Source organism: Neophocaena asiaeorientalis, unplaced genomic scaffold, assembly GCF_003031525.2.
Source record: "Neophocaena asiaeorientalis asiaeorientalis breed wild unplaced genomic scaffold, Neophocaena_asiaeorientalis_V1.1 scaffold116, whole genome shotgun sequence".
NCBI lineage: Eukaryota > Metazoa > Chordata > Mammalia > Artiodactyla > Phocoenidae > Neophocaena > Neophocaena asiaeorientalis.
Window position 1 is genome coordinate 3,622,429 of NW_020174561.1, and position 21,408 is coordinate 3,643,836.

At 40.5% G+C, this 21,408-nt stretch overlaps 3 protein-coding genes across 11 annotated transcripts in view; all 3 read left to right on the top strand.

Moving 5' to 3' along the window:
- The window catches only part of CADPS2 (calcium dependent secretion activator 2), a 490,835-nt gene that overhangs the window by 124,584 nt on the left and 344,843 nt on the right, over positions 1–21,408 (top strand). The window lies entirely within an intron of this gene.
- On the top strand, positions 3,764–4,997 carry RNF148 (ring finger protein 148). The gene has a single exon (XM_024757770.1). The coding sequence runs from the start codon at positions 3,907–3,909 to the stop codon at positions 4,816–4,818; it is 912 nt and encodes a 303-aa protein (XP_024613538.1). The 5' UTR covers positions 3,764–3,906; the 3' UTR covers positions 4,819–4,997.
- Positions 7,605–8,732, top strand: RNF133 (ring finger protein 133). Its single transcript, XM_024757769.1, has one exon. The coding sequence runs from the start codon at positions 7,605–7,607 to the stop codon at positions 8,730–8,732; it is 1,128 nt and encodes a 375-aa protein (XP_024613537.1).

Below are 21,408 nucleotides of genomic sequence, written 5' to 3' on the forward strand. Positions count from 1 at the left end.
ATCATAGCCCTGGATACGGTGACTTGGGAGGTAATTTATTGAAGTCTCTTCAGTGTTCCCTGCATTTAGAGATACAGTTACAAAGCATTGCCCAGAGAGTTTTTGGCTATTTTTCTTCTCAAAGTAGAGATTTCTGGACTTTTGAGCATTCTTAACAGAGGTTGATGAATAGCGGAGGGATAGAGATCTGCTGATTCCCACCCCCCACCCCCCGCCAAGTTAATGAAATTGATAACCTTCTTGAATTTTAATTAGAACCTAGAAGTTAAGAGATATATATATATATATATATATGCATGTACCTAATCGGTGTATAACTCTCTTCTTCTACCTAGATGATGACCCCTGAGAGCAGGGCCGTGCTGTGTCCCTGGTAACATAGGCTCCAGCTCATATCAGTACCTTGTGTATAGTGAATATTATGTGTTCGTTGTGGTTAATGGTTATTTAAGTATCATTCCTGTGGGTAAACCTCAGGAACTTTGTTTACCTACTCACCTTCCAGTTCATACCTTTTCCCTTTGGGGGCAGGGCACTGATTACCTTCGTGTTCCCTCCTGCCATGTGCTCAGTCAGGGAAGGGATTTTCCATAGCAGGATAAATCGTGGTTAACCTTAGCTGATCATGATAATTCTACTCTGATTTCCAGGGGTTCCATTAAGCATGGGTCTCTAAAGCACTGCTAGCCAGAGAGACCTTGAAGGAAGTCTAGTAGGTTTCTGGAAAAGAAAATTGCCTTGCTCTTATATAGAGAGATGGGAGAAGAAAAGTCTCTTTGTGCTTCTGAATGTGGTCTGCCTGGAACAGCAGTAGCCACCTTGGGGGATAATGAAATGGGCCTGTATAAGAGAAAAATCAGTATACTGTCCTTAAAGAGGCAGAGTGGCAAGGTGGAATAGGCAGGCATTTTTGAACGTGATCAGCCAGCCTTAGTATATTTCAGTCTCCTTTGGTTGAACCTGGCAGGTAGGCTAACGAAAACCTCTTTAATACTTGGCTGTTAAGAAGATAGAAAGTCTATATATTGAATAAATGGTCTAAAAGTCACAGATTAGAGTAACATGAGTTATCCATTTTCCACTCCTTCTCCCACCCCCACTGCCCACTTCCCTCCTTTCCTGTTCAGACATCCTGGCCCCAGCACAGAAGACTCTTGGATCTGGTCCTGATCAAATGGATGCAATTTTTAATCAGGCTTCATGGACTAATAGGCACTGGTGCAGGTGTCCACTGTTTCTATTTCAAAGACAACAGGAAGCGGAGACTGGTTGAGGAATCCTCCTTGATGGATGTTTTGCCAATTATAAACTTTGTGATAAGAGCTCAGGCCTCATTTCTCAGGGACACGTGAGTTTGGGGATGATTCCTCCCTCCCAAGGCTATTATTGACATTTTGGGTCAGAAGATTACTTATTGCACAGGGCTGTTTCGTGCATTATAGAATATTTATCAGTGTCCCTTACCTCTACCCATTAGATGCCCATTGTGACAATCAAAAATGTCTCCAGAAATAGCCAAATATTTCTTGGGGGGTAAAAGTATCCCCCACTTGAGAACCACTACGTTAGAGATAAAGGGTTATTTTTTGTAGGTGCGTTTGTCCTAAGACTCAGGTGAAAGAGAGGGGGGAAGTTCTAACTTCCATTGCCTTAACTGCTTCCTCATATGGTGAGAAAATACAATGAATTACTAAGTTTTTCAAACTGGTCTTTTCAACCATATGAAGAACCTTTAGATTTGAGATGTTTTGAGCTGACATATAGTTACTGCTTAAACTCCTTCAACCTTGAAAATCAGCAAACTAAAAGTTAGGATTTAAAAACTAATGTAATTCTATCTTCAAATGTTAAATAATCATATATTTAACAAACAGCCTCTGATATGATGATGATAACTGTCTTCGTGGTAAGGCTTCACTTTGCTAATAAATAAGCCAGGATTTCACACTCTGTTTGAACTTGGGAAAAGTCTACATGTAAAGACAGTTCAGATGTGAACTGAAATGTTGCCTGCATAAAATTCTGTGCATGGGGCAAGTTGATTGGTTCCAATTTTATTTTTAACAGCAAATGTTAAATAAAATATTACAGACCAGGGAGTACAGTAATTCCTTTTGTGAAAATGACAGAATTCTTAACATGCCTCTGATTTAAATGTTGCTGTCTATTTCACACACAAGCAAATGGAGGCTGTCTTTTCTTTTTGACATGCATAGCATGTGTCCTGTATATAGTAAATAATGTTTGAATGAGTGTTGCCCATTTATTGACTCCTTGAGTGAAGTCAGGTGAAGATTTAAAATAAACGCAAACAAGCATTAAAGCAACTTTAAAGCAGTAAAGATTCTACAGTTTGCATCAACTAAGTAATGTGTAGTGACTTGTGATAGCTGTGGTCATCCTTTGCTCTGCCCACTACTACCCTTCCGGTTACCAGGTATGTTAATTCAACCTTTAAAGTAACTTGATTTGTCTGTCTCTACATCCTTACTGCTATTTCAAGAGTCCCAGCCACTGTCTTCTTTTGCCTAAAAGAAGACACTCATCAATTTATTCTCCTCTTCCTCCAATCCATTTTCCACTTCAGGAAGCCAAAGTATACTTTTAAAAAAGTGAACATTTTGAAACACTTAAGTCACCTCCCCAGGTTGAAACCCTTCAGTGTGTTTCTCTGGTCCTTGGGACATAATCCAAAATCCTTAGTCTATGGTTCATGATCCTGGACCTCTGACTGCTGTTGGCCTTGCCTTCCCTCATCACCTTAACTTTTGCCTCTCTTGTTTTGCCAAACTCATGTTCCTTCAGATCCTTTAACTTGCTGTGTTCCTTGCTATCTTAGGGTCTTGAAATTGCCGATTCCTCTGCCCGGAATCTTCTCAGCTCATACTTCTCTTGGATAATTCTGATGTATCTGTCCAGCCTCATCAGACTGACTATCACTTTCTTAGACAGCAATGCCCTGGGCCTCTCGCCTCGAATCAAAGTTTGGATCCCCTTTACATTTGTTCTTTCTTTTGATACTCTGTTTTCCTTTCAGAGCTCTTATCACAACTTGCAGTTACACATTTGTGTTTTTGTTTAAAATCTGACCTCACCAGATAATCTCCACAAAGTAGGTGTATGTGTCTTCTCTAACATATGACCCATACTTAGTACTTGCTCAGCACATAGTATAGGTTCTTGGTAGTGATTTTAGTGAATAAAGTTGAATTCACCTTGCAAGATGGCAATATATCAGACTAACAGTATAAGTTTATATTACATTACCCTCTTTAGGCCTGGGATAAGCATTTAATGTTGGAAGAGAGAGGGAATGATTTGTTCCTGCTTCCCATAGAATGGCATATTGGGTAGCACAGAGCCATACCTGAGAACTGGTGACTGGACAGGGATGTACACTCATACATGAACGATTTCTCCTTTGCCTTATAGACAGGAAAACAATGAGCGAAAAGTGTTTAGGCAGATTTTCAGGCTATCCAGAAGTAGAAAAGAAACTCGAGGTATTTAAAAAAATTATTTTTTTTTTGCTTTAGAGTTTGTTCAGATTGGTACATATCATGAGTCATTGCTGCCTAGTTTTTTGGCCAATAGGATTTCAGTATGCAGTGCACCAATATAAACTCTTGGATTGGCTTAACTACCTCTGATGTCACAATTTCCCCATTAGGAAGTCACAGTTTTCTTGAAATAACATTGTACCAATAACAAATCTTGTTATTCTGTTTCATTATGAGAAAGATAATCTACCAAAAATAAAAATGCTAGAAGGAGCAAGATAGAAGGCCTTTTCCATTTACATGCTTTAATGATCTACTGCCAACACTTGAAGGTAGCTTCTTGACTTTCTTTTACAACGGATGGTTTTTTTTCTTCATGTTTGTCAGTTAATAGGCAAATGGAGGAATGAGCCTACTTAGAATTACTCCTTCAATTCATAGTTCTGTTTCATCTCGACTGTGGAGGCTTAGTGTCTTTCTACTACTTAGCCTTCCTGACTCAAAAGGAAAAGCCATTTGGACAGCCCACCTGAATATAACGTTTCAGGTGGGAAATCAGAGTATATCAGAATTAGGAGAGAGTGGAGTGTTTGGGAATCATTCTCCTCTGGAAAGGGTATCTGGTGTGGTGGTACTTCCCGAAGGATGGAATCAGAACGCTTGTAATCCTATGACCAATTTCAGCAGGCCTGAGCGAGCAGACTCTTGGCTGGCCCTCATTGAAGGAGGAGGCTGTACTTTCACACACAAAATCAACGTGGCAGCAGAGAAGGGAGCAAATGGGGTGATCATCTATAACTATCCAGGTACGGGCAACAGAGTATTTCCCATGTCTCACCAGGGAACGGAAAATATAGTCGCAGTGATGATAGGCAACCTGAAAGGCATGGAACTTTTGCACTTGATTCAGAAAGGAGTCTGTGTGACGATCATCATTGAAGTGGGGAGAATGCACATGCCCTGGCTGAGCCATTATGTCATATCTCTGTTTACCTTTGCGGCTGCCACAGTGGCCTACCTGTTCCTGTACTGTGCCTGGAGACCTCGAGTGCCCAATTCTTCCACCAGGAGGCGAAGACAGATAAAGGCAGATGTGAAGAAAGCTATTGGACAGCTTCAACTGCAGGTGCTCAAAGAAGGGGATAAGGAACTAGATCCAGATGAAAACAGTTGTGTTGTTTGCTTTGACATATACAAGCCTCAAGATGTAGTATGTATTTTAGCTTGCAAACATTTTTTCCATAAGGCATGCGTCGACCCCTGGCTTTTAGCCCATAGGACATGCCCCATCTGCAAGTGTCACATTCTGAAAACTTAAACCCAGAGAATCTCCTGAAGATGTAACTGAGTCTTACCAAAGGTTACAATGAAGATGAATTCTCTTTTAGTGCTTTATGTAGAGAGAAAATTCAACTGCAGCTTGTCTACGCAAGTACTAAAGAGGGTGACATTTGTGTACTTTAAAAATAAAACTCCATATCATCTCCATGTATTTGAGCTTGTTGTTTTTCTAGTGTTTTGTTATACATTTTTGCCTTTATCTAAATAAGGACGTTAGTATACATTAAAAGCAATTTAGTCTTGATTTTGAAATTACAATGATGGTGACATCGATGCCACAGAGAGTTAGTCATAATATTTTAAAGTTTCTTTATACTCATTTTTATACTTTGCTTCCATATGTTTAATTTTTGATATCTAATAATACTTCTGTTCAGTAAACTTCATTATAGGTTTAGATCTTGATTTAATTTTCCGTGGTTAATTTTATTAATACCCAGAAAATCTGGTTGCCAAAGCTATTGACTGGGTGGGTAATGTGTTCCAAATAATTATTTTAGATGGTAGCACTTCTGGTTATGTATCTAAAAATATTTTAAATTACTATAGGCCTAATTTAGGGCAGCATTATAAAAAAAAAAATCACCTTTGTTTGCCAGAGCCCTTTAAATCCTAGCATAGTGAATCGGCTGTGGTTGCAGATTTTCCTTCTAGAATTGACTCTAGTAAATGCTCCTCTTAAGATGGTGGTATGTCTCTATTTGGGACATTTTGATAATATAGGCCTAGAGCAGAACTGCAGTTTTGTTCATTTGCCTTTCCAAATTGTATCTCTTGCCTTATTTTGCCTCTTCCTGTTTTCTGGTAGATAAACACCTGTATAACGATGAGAGGCCTGAAGATGTGGGTTTTGTTGTTTGGATGAAAATCTCTCTGGATAATATTCTAAAGCATTGATGTCCAACTCCAATGGTAATTTGTGAGTCAACCCACTGTGTGCCTCACTGTCTTTTTTAAAGAGTGGGTGTGTGGAAATCAGATTAATGGTCTTTGGGAAAGAAAATCGACCACTGTGAGCCAGAGGTGTCACATCAATGTTTTTTTCTTTTAATGCCACTTTGTGTTGGGCCTTTAGGTACCATTTCTCCTTCCTCTTTTTTTTTTTTTTTCGGTACGCGGGCCTCTCACTGTTGTGGCCTCTGCTGTTGCGGAGCACAGGCTCCGGACAAGCAGGCTCAGCGGCCATGGCTCACAGGCTCAGCCGCTCCGCAGCATGTGGGATCTTCCCAGACCGGGGCACGAACCCGTGTCCCCTGCATCAGCAGGCGGACTCCCAACCACTGTGCCACCAGGGAAGCCCTCCTTCCTCTTTTCTACCTTGAGCTGTCACGTTGTTGACTGATATTTCATAAGAATACACTAGCTCCCGTAGTCCTGGTGAGACCCAACCTAAAGTGTCTCTTAGTACCCTATGCATAGAGGTCAGAGACATTTATGTCCAAGGTCAAAATCCTTGGCTTTGGTTTCCTAGCTGGTGAATAAGAACCACTGAGAGATACCCCTGAGAAAGCGTATGGCAGTGCCAGTGGCTGCCCGTATTTGTTAGTTCACATGTCATTCTTTGGCTTTGAAGTCATATTGTGCCATTGGCCGAAGTGTAGCAGCATATAGGCAGAACTGACAGTGTATGCGGTGTCTTCCACCAACGATGTTTGTTGATTTTGGCAAACTTTTTGTTAAAAGCATCTATGACCTTTAACAATCACTGCTGTCAGTGGTTAAATTTAAGTGAGGACCTTGAAGTTTTTCTTTTTAAAATCTATAGCTACATTTTTGATCAAAGTAAATTGTGCTAAACTAATATTGCTATATTTAATCTTTTCCCCTGTACCCGTCCTCCTCTTCCCTCAAAATATTGTGAGATTACCAACAGATGTCTCTGCAGACCCAAGGTCTGCAGAGAAATGAGATTAGGCTTTTTTGTCTTTACTGCTGTCATCCCTACATATAATCAATGTAAGAGTGAGGGTAGTGAGGCTGAAGTAGTTTAACGGGATGCCCTGCTTTTAAAAGTTAAATCAAAACCAAACCTGTCCAACAAATTTCTGAGCAAGCTTTATTAAATAAATTCAGTTCAAAAATTTACATGATAGATAAATTTGCACTGTGACCAAATGTGAGTTAAAAACAGTGTTACTTGCCACTTTTATCCCATATCTGGTCATAGTGCTAATTTTTAATTATCATTCATGGTTTTGAAACTTGCCATTTTGATACAGATATTTACTTCACTGATTGTGAAGGAGAGTGTTAATCGTATGGTCTTTCTTGCATATGCTTTCAGGTTTTAAAATGCGTTGCATTATACAATTTTTAATATCCTTTAGTTTAACGTGATACCAGGTAACATTACATGTAGTGGCTCAAGGATTGAATCCATCCTGTAATAACACTGAAATTACCCATAACAACATTTGAAACAGTCAAGCCAATAAATGTACAGCATGCTCTAAGCTCTTACCTAATTGGCCATGTTGTCTTTTATGTCATAATCATGCCACCCAACAGTAAGCAGTATGTAGAGTTACAGTAGGGAGACTGGGATTTTTTTTTTTTTCAATCTAAAGTTTTTCTCTTTCTCTCAAAAAAACATCTGAAACTCATAAGACATCTTTAAGAATTTCTTACAAAAACATGCTGGAAGACAGTGGAACTTGTTTTCACCCAGAAGGTTTTTTTCACTTTAATATTTTATGTTGATTGTCAGCAGATGTGGAAGCCACATCTTTTTGTTGGGTTAGTCCTTCAGGCAGTAAGAGAGAGATGCATCTACTCAAGATTGGCACTCGGAGAAACAATACTGCCTCTTCCTGGCTCATGAAATTCAGTTTCCTTTGGCTGCTTAGCCAGCACTGTTGCAGAGCCAGAGCTGTTTGGACTGCATACACGAACATATCATTTCATGTTGGGAATCACATGTTGTCAGAGTTGGGGGAGACTGGAGTGTTTGGAAGAAGCTCTGCTCTCAAGAGAGTGGCGGGAGTTATCGTGCCTCCAGAGGGAAAAACGCAAAACGCGTGTAACCCCGGTACCAGTTTCAGCACATCGAAGAACTCGGAGACGTGGCTCGCACTTGTTGAACGGGGAGGCTGTACCTTCACACAGAAGATCAAGGTGGCCGTGGAGAAGGGAGCCAGTGGAGTGATCATCTATAACTTCCCAGGAACTGGCAATCAGGTTTTTCCCATGTCTCATCAGGCGTTTAAAGACATCGTCGTGGTGATGATTGGTAACTTGAAAGGCATGGAGATTTTGCATTTAATTCAGAAGGGAGTTCACGTTACAGTCATGATTGAGGTGGGAAGAAAACACATCATCTGGATGAATCACTATTTTGTCTCTCTTGTGATCGTCACAACCGCTCCGCTAGCGTATTTCATCTTTTATCATATTCAAAGACTTTGGGTAGCAAGGATTCAGAACAGGAGATGGCAGCGGTTAACAAGTGATCTCAAGAAAGCATGTGGCCAGCTTCAACTTCGGGTACTTAAAGAGGGGGACAAGGAAGTAAGTCCAAATGGAGATAGCTGTGTAGTTTGCTTTGAACTCTATAAGCCTAATGATACAGTTCGTATTCTGACTTGTAAACATTTTTTCCACAAGAACTGCATTGACCCCTGGATTCTAGCCCATGGGACGTGCCCCATGTGCAAATGTGACATTCTTAAAGCTTTGGGGATTCAGGTGGATGTTGAAGATGGAACAGAATCTTTGCAAGTTCTAATGTTGAATGAATTGCCTGGTATCCTGTCACCTCGTGAAGAGGGCACAAATAATGAACTTCCTCCTGTGGGAAGGTCAAATAAAGGGACGCACGTGGAGGAGTGTCCTACTTCTCAGAACGATGGCCCGTCTAATTCAGTAGCAGCAGACGTTCATCCTCCACCTTGACAGCATGCCCTTTGAGGAAGTGGATTAAACCTGTCTGTGAAATCAGGTCCTAAGTACAAACAAGCAGTTTGTCTGAAGTGTGGTCTCTGTGTCTTTTTTTTTTTTTGTTACTTCGGTAGTTTTCTACATGCTTTGTCCAGTCTCAGAGACAGAAAAAAAGTACTAGCAGGATTTTTTTTCCCCCATTTTTCACCTTTGCTAAATGTAACTTTTTGTCAGTGTGTGTTACTCCTGTGAGTATATATGTTTATTTCTGTATGCACATGACCAAGGACGAACTTTGCTTTTTATTTTTTTGGCCACAACATGCAGCTTATGGGATGTTAGCTCCCCGACCAGGGATCGAACCCAGGCCCCCCACAGTGAAAGGTGCCAGGTCTTAACCTCTGGACCGTCAGGGAATTCCCAACCAAGGACAAACTTTATTCCCTAAATTTTTGTGTGTGTGTGTATATATATACACATATATATTTATATGTATATATATATATATATGTATATTGGGCTTTATTTTGGTAAGAAAATTAACATATTTACACATTCCTTATATTACAGAAACTATCGATGAAGTTTGAAAAACAAATTACCTTTTATTTACTAGGAAGAATAAAATTTATCTTTTGATATTTATAGTACAGTATACTAATTTTGAGGTCATTGTGCTGTGTTTTCTTCATTCTTGGCATGAAAATTTTGTTGTATAGAATTTTAGTATTTTGACAAATAGTTCTGTTCAACCATGAGTACATCTTATGTGATCTGCGTATATAGAATGATAGAAATTTTAATAAAATACTAGCACTCCTTAAGTGAATAGGAGCGATTTCAGTGCCCAGCATTGCTTATCATAATTGTTACATGTTCATAATGTATAGAAGGACTTAAGTGAAGAATTCCTATATTTAGTAATTGTGTATTTATTTCCCATGTGTCCCACCCTACTCCCTAGCAATTAAATAAGGCACTTTAACTACGTCATATTATTTTGTAGATAAGTACCACAATGTAGAAGTTATTATGACATATTGGGATTGTTTGTTCACTGTATTCTCAGGATGCAGCACAGTGCCGGACCCTCAAATATTTGAGTAAATGAATAATTATTATCTTTTAAATAATGTAACTATTATGTGTTAATCTGAAAAACTGGACAGTTTTATCCCAGTCATACAAAATAATGGGAACATAATCCTGAAAATTTTCATCCCAAATCGCTTTGGAAAATTACAGTTTTCAGCCCAGAACTCAGTATTACAATTTAGCATGTGTAATTTTAACAAAGGGCTTTGAACTCTCCAGGGCTGACACAAGGATTTGATTTCTTGTGCAACCCTAGAGAGAGCTTTATTAAGAGGAATTTCGTGAGTTGCTCGGTGCTAACAATACTGGAATCCAGAGACTGGCAGGAGGGCAGTAGTTGATTCTAACTGCAGTGCCAGAGAAGACTGTTTAAAGGAGGAAAGGCATTCCTCGAAGGCCAGGGAAAACTGAGACACAGCACAAACTAGGCAGACGGCCAGATGGGGGTGATGCCTTGCTTGGTAGATACGGGTTTTTTTTTTTATATCCAGCTGTGAAGAGGTGTCTCAAGAGCTGCTCTTTGAAGGACTTGCATAGCACCAAGGCTGCTGAAGGATTTCGCAGGAACACTGTTTCATGTGTCTTTCTGAGTTTATCTTCAGAGTAGAGTCCTTTCCTGAAGGTCCACAGATCACACTGAAGAGACAGGACACGGAGGACCCCGTGGGAGCCACATCTGGTAGGATTTCCAAGCCAGAATAAGCTGTCATTCTCAGACTGGCCACTGTTGGCATCTCTGCCATGAGGGGCTGGCAGCTTATAGGGGTGGCTAGACTGACTTTCTCCGGTTACCTGCTGGAATCATTGGAGCAATGGAAATGAGGGCATCTGGTCATGCTGGCAGTCCCTAAGCCCAGGGTTCTCAGGTTATTATAGTTCTGTGTACTTTCAGCAGGTTCATGTGGGATACGTGTTCCATGATAGACCCAACACTTGAGGAATTTACTTGCTCTTCACACTGACACCAACATTGTTCTTTCCATCCTTCCTCTGCACTCTCGTTGCTTTCTCCTTTTCTTTCCCTCCTTTTCTTCCACTTTGTTCATCATTGTCGATCTTAGACCTGACTTTAACCCTCATGTGTAAGAAATTCGCGTGTAATGTCTCTTGTTAATGTGAACATCAAACATTTAACACAGTGTGCTTGTGGTCTTGATTTGAGAATTTTCAACAGATGTTCTTTAAAGGATAGTTAGAATCTGTGTTTGAAATGGGGAAGGAAAGCTCACATCAGTGAACTTGGGAACTGTCATTGCTGAGTGCCTACCAGGTAGCAGGCAGTGGACTAAATTCTTTCCATAGCTGTTTCTTATGTCAGAACAAAACAGCAGTTTTAATCCTTGTCTTTAGAATGCTGTAAACAGATCAATAAACCACTTTCACTCTGGGTTTAATAACTAGAACCTGGAAATAGCACTGCTATGTCAAACGTTAGGTATTATTCATTGTAATAGATTTTTACTTATTTTGTGGGCTACACCATTTTCTCTTGTACCTAGTGATGCAAATGTATTTTGCCATAATGGCATGGGGCTGTAATATGAATTATTTTGCCCCCAATACCAGTGTCATAATGGATTTCCCTTGCATTTCTCCTTTGTATATATTTTTGCATTTCTCTGGTAATTGATTCCCCCTACTCACCTCGCTAGGTAGGGGTTTCATACTCCTTATAAAAATTAAACTTTTTTCCTTATAACTGGGATAAATTGGATTTACTATCTACTGAAGTGAAAATGATTCTAAAGCACTTGACCACTGATTGGGCGATGCCATAGGTGAAGTTAGCTGTATAGTTCCTCGTATTATATGACACTACACTGATCGTATTCCTGTCTCTTGCTATAGAATTGTTATAACGCAGTTGTCCTGTAGAGATGTTGGTCAGCCATAATATTTACAATAATGTATTTCAAAGGATTTAGTGAGCCAGGATCTGGCATTTCTGATGGTGTTTAAGCTTAGTATATACAGTTAAAGTGTTTTCTCCTTCTGTAAAGCTCACTGGTTTTTGAAGCAGCATGCGGGAATCAAGTGGGAGAAAGGATCAGAATTTGAAGACGTATTGAAGTACAGAGGAAGCCTTCACACGTTGAAACTGTGAAGGAGTCCATTTAATGGCAACTCCATGTTCCCACTCCATCATTTACTGTGAGCACTGGGGTTTTTTGGGTTTTTTTTAGAATTTATTTGGTTTTGTACTTCATTTTAAAAAACGTTTAGTGCTCAGTAATGAAAAATAAGGATTATTACAATTACTGATACAGAAATATCTTAAGATACATACCTGGTTTTCTAAACTGTAAGAACTTTTTTTGGGGGGTGGGTGGGTAATGTACTTTAAGTTGGAGAGATGATCTGGTCCCTGGGCACAGGTGTTAGAGTTATTCCATCACAATCTCTCCAAAAAACGTCCCTTTTTTTAATAACTACACCACAGCTTATAACACCTCTCCCTGCAACTATGCTGTCATCTTCGTCAGACCTCCAAGATATGTGTTCTTTGACTTCAGCTGCTGATAGGAATTTTCCTCATCACTGTTGATAAGCAGGGTAACCCTGATTTGGAAACTTCCCTACATCTGTAACATGGCGTTGCTGCCACAGAAGTTCTGTCGTCTTTGAACACCTCCCAACTTACGGCGCCTTTTTCAGAATTCCTTCTCTGAATTCACTTGACCTCATTTCCGCCACTTGTTCTTTGTTCTCATTCCAAGCCTAGTTTCCCTTAACCATCCTTTCCAAGCCCATCTCATCTTCTCCAACTTTAGCCTACAGCCAGTTGCAAGCCATTTTAGTCCTACTCTATCTGCGAAGTGCTACTGAATTCCTTGACTTCCAGACTTTTTTTCTGCAGTACCATTTGCCTACCTTGAGTCATCTCTACTGATTTCCACCAGATCTTTACTTCTATTTAAGAATCCTTTATTAATCTCAACTCTTTTTTATATTCCCCATAGAGCAGTACTTCTCAGCGTTGGCTGCATGTCAGAATCACCTGAAGGGCTTTGAAAATGCTCAGTGCCCTTGCTGCACCCAAGACCTCTGGGGTGGGGCCCAGGTACCTGGTATCCGGGTGTTTCCAATGTGCAGACAGGATTGAGAACCACTGCCATAGGGCTCTTCCAAAGAGTCTTTACATTAGTCAAGTTCTATCCTCTGATTCCTTCAGCTTTACTGGTTTTCACCTTATGAAAAATATAGGTAAAAATCTAAATATCAAGTTATAAAGGGTTACATTTCATGGAGAGGAATTGTTAAAGGCTTCTGGGAGTATGAAGGAGTGGATTTCAACTGGAAAGGCAAGGAACGCTTAAATAAGAAAATAACATTTGAAATGGAGCTACTGGATTGGGACAGAGGGCATGCTCATGGAGGGAACAGTGAATAACAGTGTTTTTTAAAGAAGTTTTGAGTGTCATGTAGAATTTTGGTTTAGGAAAATGAAGACCGGGAATTTTGCGGGTAGTTGCAATAATCCAGGAGTTGATAAGATGAAAATATGAACGAAAACAGTGACGGGTGAATTGGGTGAGATGAATAGAAGGTGGGTCATGTCCAGGGTAATGTTCTTTGATCTCATTTTCTGATAGGAATTTTCCACTTCATTTCTTACTGACCACAGTCACAGTGGTTTGAAAATTTGCCTGTATCTGTAGCTTTCATCTTCAGTTTAGCAACACATAGTGGATACAGAAGAGAAGGGTATGGGTCAGAAGGAGTTGAGAAAAAGAGTCAAGGATGACTCCTTGGTTTCTGACCTGGGCCAGTAGGAGGTGATGGTGTCATTCATTGAGGTAGAAAATACAGTTAGATGAAGCAAGTTTAGGGTGGAAGGGGAGTTCCAATTTTTAGTATGCTGAATTTGAGGAACCCAAAGAACTTATAGGTGCTGTTCATTACACAGCTGAAAGTATAAGTCTGTGCTAACTAAATGAGATACTTGGAACAGTATAGCAAAAGGCAGTACTTAGTTGTTGTAATTTATTAACAAGAATTCACATTAATTGTAATTTACTATTATGTGAAATTTAATGTTACTATTTTGGACCCGTATCTCCAATTACAAAGTTGTGTGACTTTTTCTCTCAAACGTGTAGCAGCCTGAGTGAAGCTGATGATTGTAAAGGTGGCAATGAGGTGGCTGTGAAAAATAACAGCTGCAGTATACCTGTTATATGCACTTAACAGCTGCAGTATACCTGTTATATGCACTTAACAGTAGAAAGCCACTTAGTCCTAATAGCAACTCTGAGGTAGATGTTATTAGTACCCCCATTCTTTAGATGAGGAAACTGAGACCCAGCCAGGCTAAGTAACTTGCCCAAAGTTAAACAGCCAGTATGTGGCAAAGCCTGTATTTGAACTTGGTCTGGTTCCACAGCTCCTGGTCTTAACCACTACACTGCAGGTAGCTTGGAAAGCTACTTTTTAAGTAAAGGAGAAAGTGTTCAGGTAAGTCTCATGTTGAGGGCTTCAAGGATGAGGCCTTGGAAGAAAAATCCCAGCTAGAGGTGTTGAAAGTGCTAGCAGCAGGATGGTTAAAGCAGTAACTCCTGAGATCTCAAAATAAATAATTAGGAAAGAGGAGTGTGGGCAGGGGAGGGTGTGGGTAGGGTGTGTCTGAGTGAGGGAAGAAGGACGGTCAAGCTCTAGGAAAGGATACTTCCATTTAGGAGGTACTGATTCTGGAATTGGTAATTCTCTTGTGTAAAAACTTCAGTCAGAGGGGTTCTATAGAGCCTTCCTTTCCTCTGAAGTTGGAAAGGGGCAAAAAGTAATTTTTATAATTCTCTTAATATAGCAGTTTGTTTTAAAAGTTCAGGCCTAGGAAGCACAGTTGCCTATTGAAAAGAACACCAAGCCTTTATGTCAGATGGCTTGCACATTCATATCCTTGCCCCAGGGCAGAGCATCTCGGAACAGTGGTCCTCAGACCGGCAGCATCAGCATCGCCTGGACTTGTTGGAACTGCACATTCTGAGACCCCACTGCAGACCTGTGGACTCAGGAACTCTGGAGGGCCCAAGAGTCTGTTTTAACAGGTCTTCTAGCTGATTCTGATGGATCTTCCAGTTTAAGAACCTCTTCTGTCGCAGAGGGTCACTTCATTTTCACAGAAGGATGCATCATACGGTTGTAATCAGAAATAGCGTAAATGAAAATAAGTGTGAATTTTAAAGCATGACGCAAATAATAGTTGCTGTTAAGTTTTCTAGAGACACATTTAGGCATATTTCAGGTATCCAGCTGCTCTGATTTATGCATGGCTTGTGCATTAATGCTTGTTCCTTTTCTCTCCCGGTTCTGGTTTCTCTGCCACCACTATCACATTGCCAAGGGAGTTGTGAGGAGATGAATAGATTTTAAATGGTTTATGAATTTCAAAGCACAAGGATAGAAAAAAACCTGAGAAGCAGAAACAGCTTAGGGCAATCCATGCACTGGACTGAGCAGTCCACGCTGGAAAAGGGTAGTGTTTAATACCACCTATTCGCTAAAGGTCTGAAAATAACTGAACATACTAAAATGGTGGGCTGTAGATGAAATTCAAAAAAAGAATCATGTAGGGGCTTCCCTGGTGGCGCAGTGGTTGAGAGTCCACCTGCTGATGCAGGGGACACGGGTTCGTGCCCCCGTCCGGGAAGATCCCACATGCTGCAGAGCGGCTGGGCTCGTGAGCCATGGCCGCTGAGCCTGCGCGTCTGGAGCCTGTGCTCCGCAACAGGAGAGGCCACAACAGTGAGAGGCCCGCGTACCGCAAAAAAAAAGAGAAAAAAAAAAAAAGTAAATTCCTCGGTTTGGATCCGTAAAACCAGCTTCACAAACACTGGAGGGAGACTCAGTTTACTATCTTTAACATTGTAGCTGAAAGTAAGTACAAGAGGAGGACCATCGAGCATCTAAGCAGGCCATCTTAAGGTGTGTGGCCTTTCCTACTGCATTAATAGCAGCGTTGCTTCTGTAACCAGAATTGCTGTCCTTTTCTTCACATTAATGGTGAGATTTTATTTATGTGGCAAATTCATTGATGAATCATTTCATGCATTCATTCATTAAATGTTGGTTTGCCCTGGAAATACAGGGGTGAATAAACCCAATGCCCTCATGGAGCTTACTTTCTACTTTCTAGTGGAAATAAATTATATTAAAAAAATTTAATTTATTGAATAGTTATAAGTGCTGTGTAGAAAAACAAAACAGGATGGGAACTTGTCAGAGGCAGAGTTGTAGTTTTAAATAGAGAAGGCTTTGTCAAGAAGATGAACAGCTGGACAAAGGCCTGAAAGGAGCGAGGGCCCTGTGCTAGAACACAGAGAAAACCTGGGGCATGTGTCAGGAGAGCCCTCACGTTGGTGAGGGCGCCCTGTCATCTGAGGAGTGTTTAACCTGGAAGGTTGAAGACAGTGTTAGGTGACTTGAACACCTGAAGAATGGCCTGGGGAGAATTTAGATTGTCTCTTCTCTTGCAGGGGTTACAAGTAGGTAAGAGAGTGACAGCTACAGGGAGAGTGTTGCCCCGTGGAAACAAAGACCTTTCAGGTAGTGGGTCCTGCCCATAGACAGGCCATTGCCTCCGAGTGCCAAGAGTTTCTCTTCTCTAGAGGAGTTTGGTGGTTTTGACGTCATTTTGATGGTAGTGGCAGCGGCGGTGGTGAGGGAATTCAGGCTCTGGAAGGGTGACTGGATTTATACCTTTGAAGTCTTGCACAATCCTGAAAATCACACGTGGAGATTAAAATCATTGTTATTCCACCCATAGTTGCCATCTGGTGGAAACACAAATAACTACAAGGTATCGTTCAACAGATATTTAGTGAGAGTCATTATAAGCCAGGGAAATGTAGTTCAAAAGGTTTGGGGTTTATTTTTCTCTGACTTAACAGAATGTTTGCTTTTAAGATTGATTTACTTTCCAGAAATTCTTTTTTCATTTTGGAACTTTGCTTGTAGGCTCTTGGCTTATCAGGAGCAAACCACTCGCAATCCTCAAGATTCATGTTTTACAAACCTTCCATCTGAAAGGACAGTAGCTCATTCTCTGGTATGCTGATAGTGTTGTGGAAAATATAATTTGGTTTTTAGAAATATCTGCTCCCAATTTCTGTGTCAACATTAGGACATCATCCATCTTCTCAAAAAAAAAAAGTTTGAGATGATGTATCTGCAGCCATGGACCTGTATTATTTTCAATCCATTGTGGATTATTTTGTAAAAACACAAGATCATGCATTTCACTAATTCTGAGATGTATAGTGAAAATAATTTGGACTGATGGAGGGGATGGATAGTTATGTGAAAGAAAAACTTGAGTAAAATGTTATTTGTGGAATCTAGGTTGAAGGTAAATGTCGGAACAGAAGAGATTGTTTGCTGTGGGTTTTAACTTGATGATTTCTTCACATTTGATAAAGGAATAGGATCAGTTAAGTCAGTGATTTTCAAACCACTACCAACTTTTTTCAGCTTTTCTGTATGTTTGGACATTTTCATAACAAAATACTGGTACAAAATCATGTATTGGGGTGTCATGGCAATGTCACATCACTGCAAGTTTCTACAGACATACTCTCTGTACTTGTCAGGGGACAGGTTACAATCCGTGGCATTGGTCCACGGATCACACTTCGCATAACTGATTAAAAGCTTATTTTACTGTATTATTTCATATAATACTCAAAAAAACTGTTGGAGAAAAGGGATATAATTCCTATTCCACCAGTGGCAAAACTGACCGAGAACAGTTGAGTCTCTCAGCTTGTGTCACACCTTGAACGCTCAGGTCTGATTTCCTTCCAGGTTTTGGTACATTCTTTCCTCGTCGAGAGGAGCAGTGCAGCAGACGTGAGGGTGAGGTGAACAGCATTACACAGCCGGGGTTGGAATATTGTAAAGGTGGAAACAGCACATTTTCTTCCATACAATAAAGATAAATGATTTTAGGGATTTACTGAACATTAGATAGTATAAGACTGTAAATGTAATATACATTTAAAAAATTTACTTTCTGTATCATAATGAGGGCAAACTGCGCCCCCCCAAACAAACAAACAAAAAACCTCTTCATAGAGTAGGCAGAACAAGGCAGCCCAACCCAGGAACTTGCAGAGTTTTCTAAAATTTTCTATAATACCATGAAACATCGAATGAAATAGGGGAAGGGTGAGGGGATTGATTAGGAGGGGGTGATGCCTTCTTTCACTTTATGTATGCATATAGAAATTGACTTCACAAATTTACATTCATCATGCTCCCTTTTCCACTGTGCACATGATCTTTTTTTCCCGTTAAGACTTTCAGTCTGTGCAGATTGGAAGCCCAGCTAGTGCTCAGTGATCGTGCTTCTCTGTTTAGATTTGTGCTTGGAGTGAGTGGTTTGGTAAATCCTTCAGTTTCTGGCTCTGTAGTTACAGGGTTAAGGAGAATTTGCCATCGGCTTAGGGAGATTGAGTTGGAAGATATCTATAAAAGAAGACTAAAGGGTCTGCTATTAGCTAATATTAGAAGAAAAAAACTTTATAAAAACCTTGTAATATTGATGATGGGAAGAGCATGTGTATTTTTTTTCCCAAAACAATGGTTTTATACTTCTCAAATCACATTTATGTTCATTTGGATGTAAACTCGCCTCAATTCCTACCCGCAGATAATGCGAGAAGCCTTTGGTAGTTTAGGGGGTTTAGGTTTGCTTTAAGGGCTTTAGAGTTGATATAAGGGATTTAGATAAGTTATAAGGCAGGGTCTTTTGTGAGCACCTGCTTCCTAGTTTACACATAAAGGTCTAGACATATCACAAAGGTCTAAACACATATCATATGTTTTTTTTTAAAGATTGCTATCAGTTTTAAGGTATGATTTCTTAACATTTGACAAGGGAATGGGATTGGTTAAATCTGGTTTATAAACCTTGGGAATTCATGGATTTAAAAAAAAAACACCAATGTCAAATATAGCCTCTTAGTTTTTTGCCGAGAAAGATCATTAACCACTACAACAAAAAAACTAACCCACAGTCTATTGTTAATAACATTGTATTACTTAGAAGTGACTTGTACATACGATTTCTACTGTTAAAATATGGAGGAAATTTAGCTTTATTAGAATTATTTTGTAATCTTTATGTTCATTTCTTTACATTGAATCAGTGAAAACCTCATCCCACACTGGTCAAAACTCTCCCCCCCCCCTTTCGGATTTAATAACTTTCCAAAATCCATTACGACTGTAAGAACCTCATTATTTTCTGTAAAATTTGAATATCCAATGATACCAGACCCTGCAGAAGCTTTAAAGGTGCAGTTCTAATGCAGTTCATAGTCTAAGCAGGGGAGAGATACAGTGATGCTGTACAGAATTTGCTTGCTTGAGGACAGGTATATTTCATACCTTCAGAGAGGATGGGAAGTGCTAAGAAGGCACAGGATGAAGACCTGGCATAAGCTGGGGAAGGTGTCACAAAGGAGCAGAGGATAACAGGAGTGCATTCGGCCTCCTCGTTCTCTTCATTCTGCCGGCTCCTTGCTCTATCCCACTCAGTTTAATGAGCCATAAGTTGATCAGTCACCACACTTGATTGCATGGTCTGGGCTTAGATTTTCACTCCTATACAATCTGGCTGTGTGACCTCGGACAAGTGTCTTTACCTCTCTGTGCTTTTGTGTCTTACCTTTAAAACAGATACTAACACCTACCTTATGTGTTTGAGGGTTAATATATATAAAGCCCCTAGAGTAAATTTTAGCTGTTTTCAAAATGCAGTCTTTATCATGTGACTCTCTGACAAATATTTGGGTGGCATTCCCTGCTCTGGGGATAAAGACCAGATACCTTTCCAAGGCTTATAAAGCCTGTCCCTTCTCTCCAATCTCTTCTCACACCACTATAGCCTCATTCCCTTCACTGAAGCCCGCCGAGACCAGCCGTGTCCCACCCTAGCCCATGGTCCCTTGGTCTCCCCTCGTTTTCCAACTGATTCCTCTTGGTCTTCATACCTCCACTGACCTCCTCAGATCGATGCAAAGTCTTGCTACAGACTCTTACGGTGCCAGAAATGCTCAGTAGTATACATCAAACTGCAGTCATTTTAGTTCGTGTAGTTTGTTTCTTCCACTCTAAGTTCTGTGAAGGCAGCAAACCCATGTCATTTTGCTCACCAGTAAATCCCCAGCACTGAGCACATTGCCCAGCAGGGAATATGTTTTGCTAAATATTTATGGAACAAGTGGATGAGGTACGGTAAGGAGGAGGAAGCTTGTAGAGAATGTCAAAGGCTAAACAAGCGGTTCCCTTTATTGGAAGAGAAAATATGTTCTCAGGAGCAGTGGAAGAGAAGGCTGGAAAGGTAGGTTGAGGGGGACTTGGGTGGGTGAAGAGACCGGCACAACAGGGTGCCAACAGGGAATATAAGCCATTGACTGGCTTTAGGCCTGCGAAGTGAACAATAGGAAATACTGGTATTTATGCCGGAAAACTGGGAATTATTTGATATCTAGTAAAATCAAATTCATTCTTACAAAAAAATCAATCATGAATTGATGGCACCTGAAAAACAGTTTAAGAAACTGTTTCTCCATGGGCCGCATAGATTATTCGAATCATTAGACAGTATTTTATTTGTCATTATTCAGGAGAAAAAGGCGTCTCTTTGAAGTGGGGCTCTTGTACTTTCTCGGCGTTTTCCTATCTGAACACACCTTGGTGGCCTTCCCAGGAACCATGTCATAGATGACCACAGTGATTTGGCAAGCAGATAATGTTTTTCTCATCGTATACAATCCTTTTGAGTCAAAGAAGCAATGCATGTTTCAGATCAAAAGCAATATGTGAACAATGAGTACTGTTGTAGAAAAGTGTATTTGAGGTTTTATTTGGACAGCTGAGCAGACTCACCCTTTGCAGACACAGCTGCTTGTTGCAGTCACCACATTTCAATTGTGTTATTAGTTCACCATGACTTTAAGCTCTTCAGTAACTTCTTTGGTCTCTAAGCTGAGCAGGTGAATGGGAAGGGTGGCAGTTGGTGGTTCTCAGAGGGCCCACGTACAAGTTAAAACCCAGTAAAATGTGGAGAAAGGTAGCATGTGTGGTGTATTATTTTTCTGATGTCCGGATGGTAACTCCCCACCCTCACCCTGCCACGCCAGGTGTGTGTTCAGTTGGTTGTATATTCAGTGGCCTTTTCACAGGGAGGTCACTGATGGGTAATTCCACATGTGTTGGCCAGCACCCAGCAAAATACATGGTGTGCAGGGGTGAACCCTTGGTAGGAGTGGGGTATGGTGGGGTGGAAGAGTGCGTAAGGAGAATAAAGAAATGTTGCTTCTGGGATTCAGTCTCTGTTCTCCCAATAACTTTGTGATCTTGGGCTAGTCACTTCTCAGCCTGACCACTTCATCTGTAAAAGAGAATGATAATGGAGAAAGGGACAGGGTGATGATGAGGATGAAAGGAGATAATATATGAAGAGCTCTAGGGAGACAGAATATCTGCTCATTGGTGGGTGTGTTGATATGCTAAGTTCCCGTGGCCGCTTCTGCACCAGGATGGCCCCCTGTTATGTGTTCTCCGGACAGAAGTTCACTGAGGATCCTGGGGC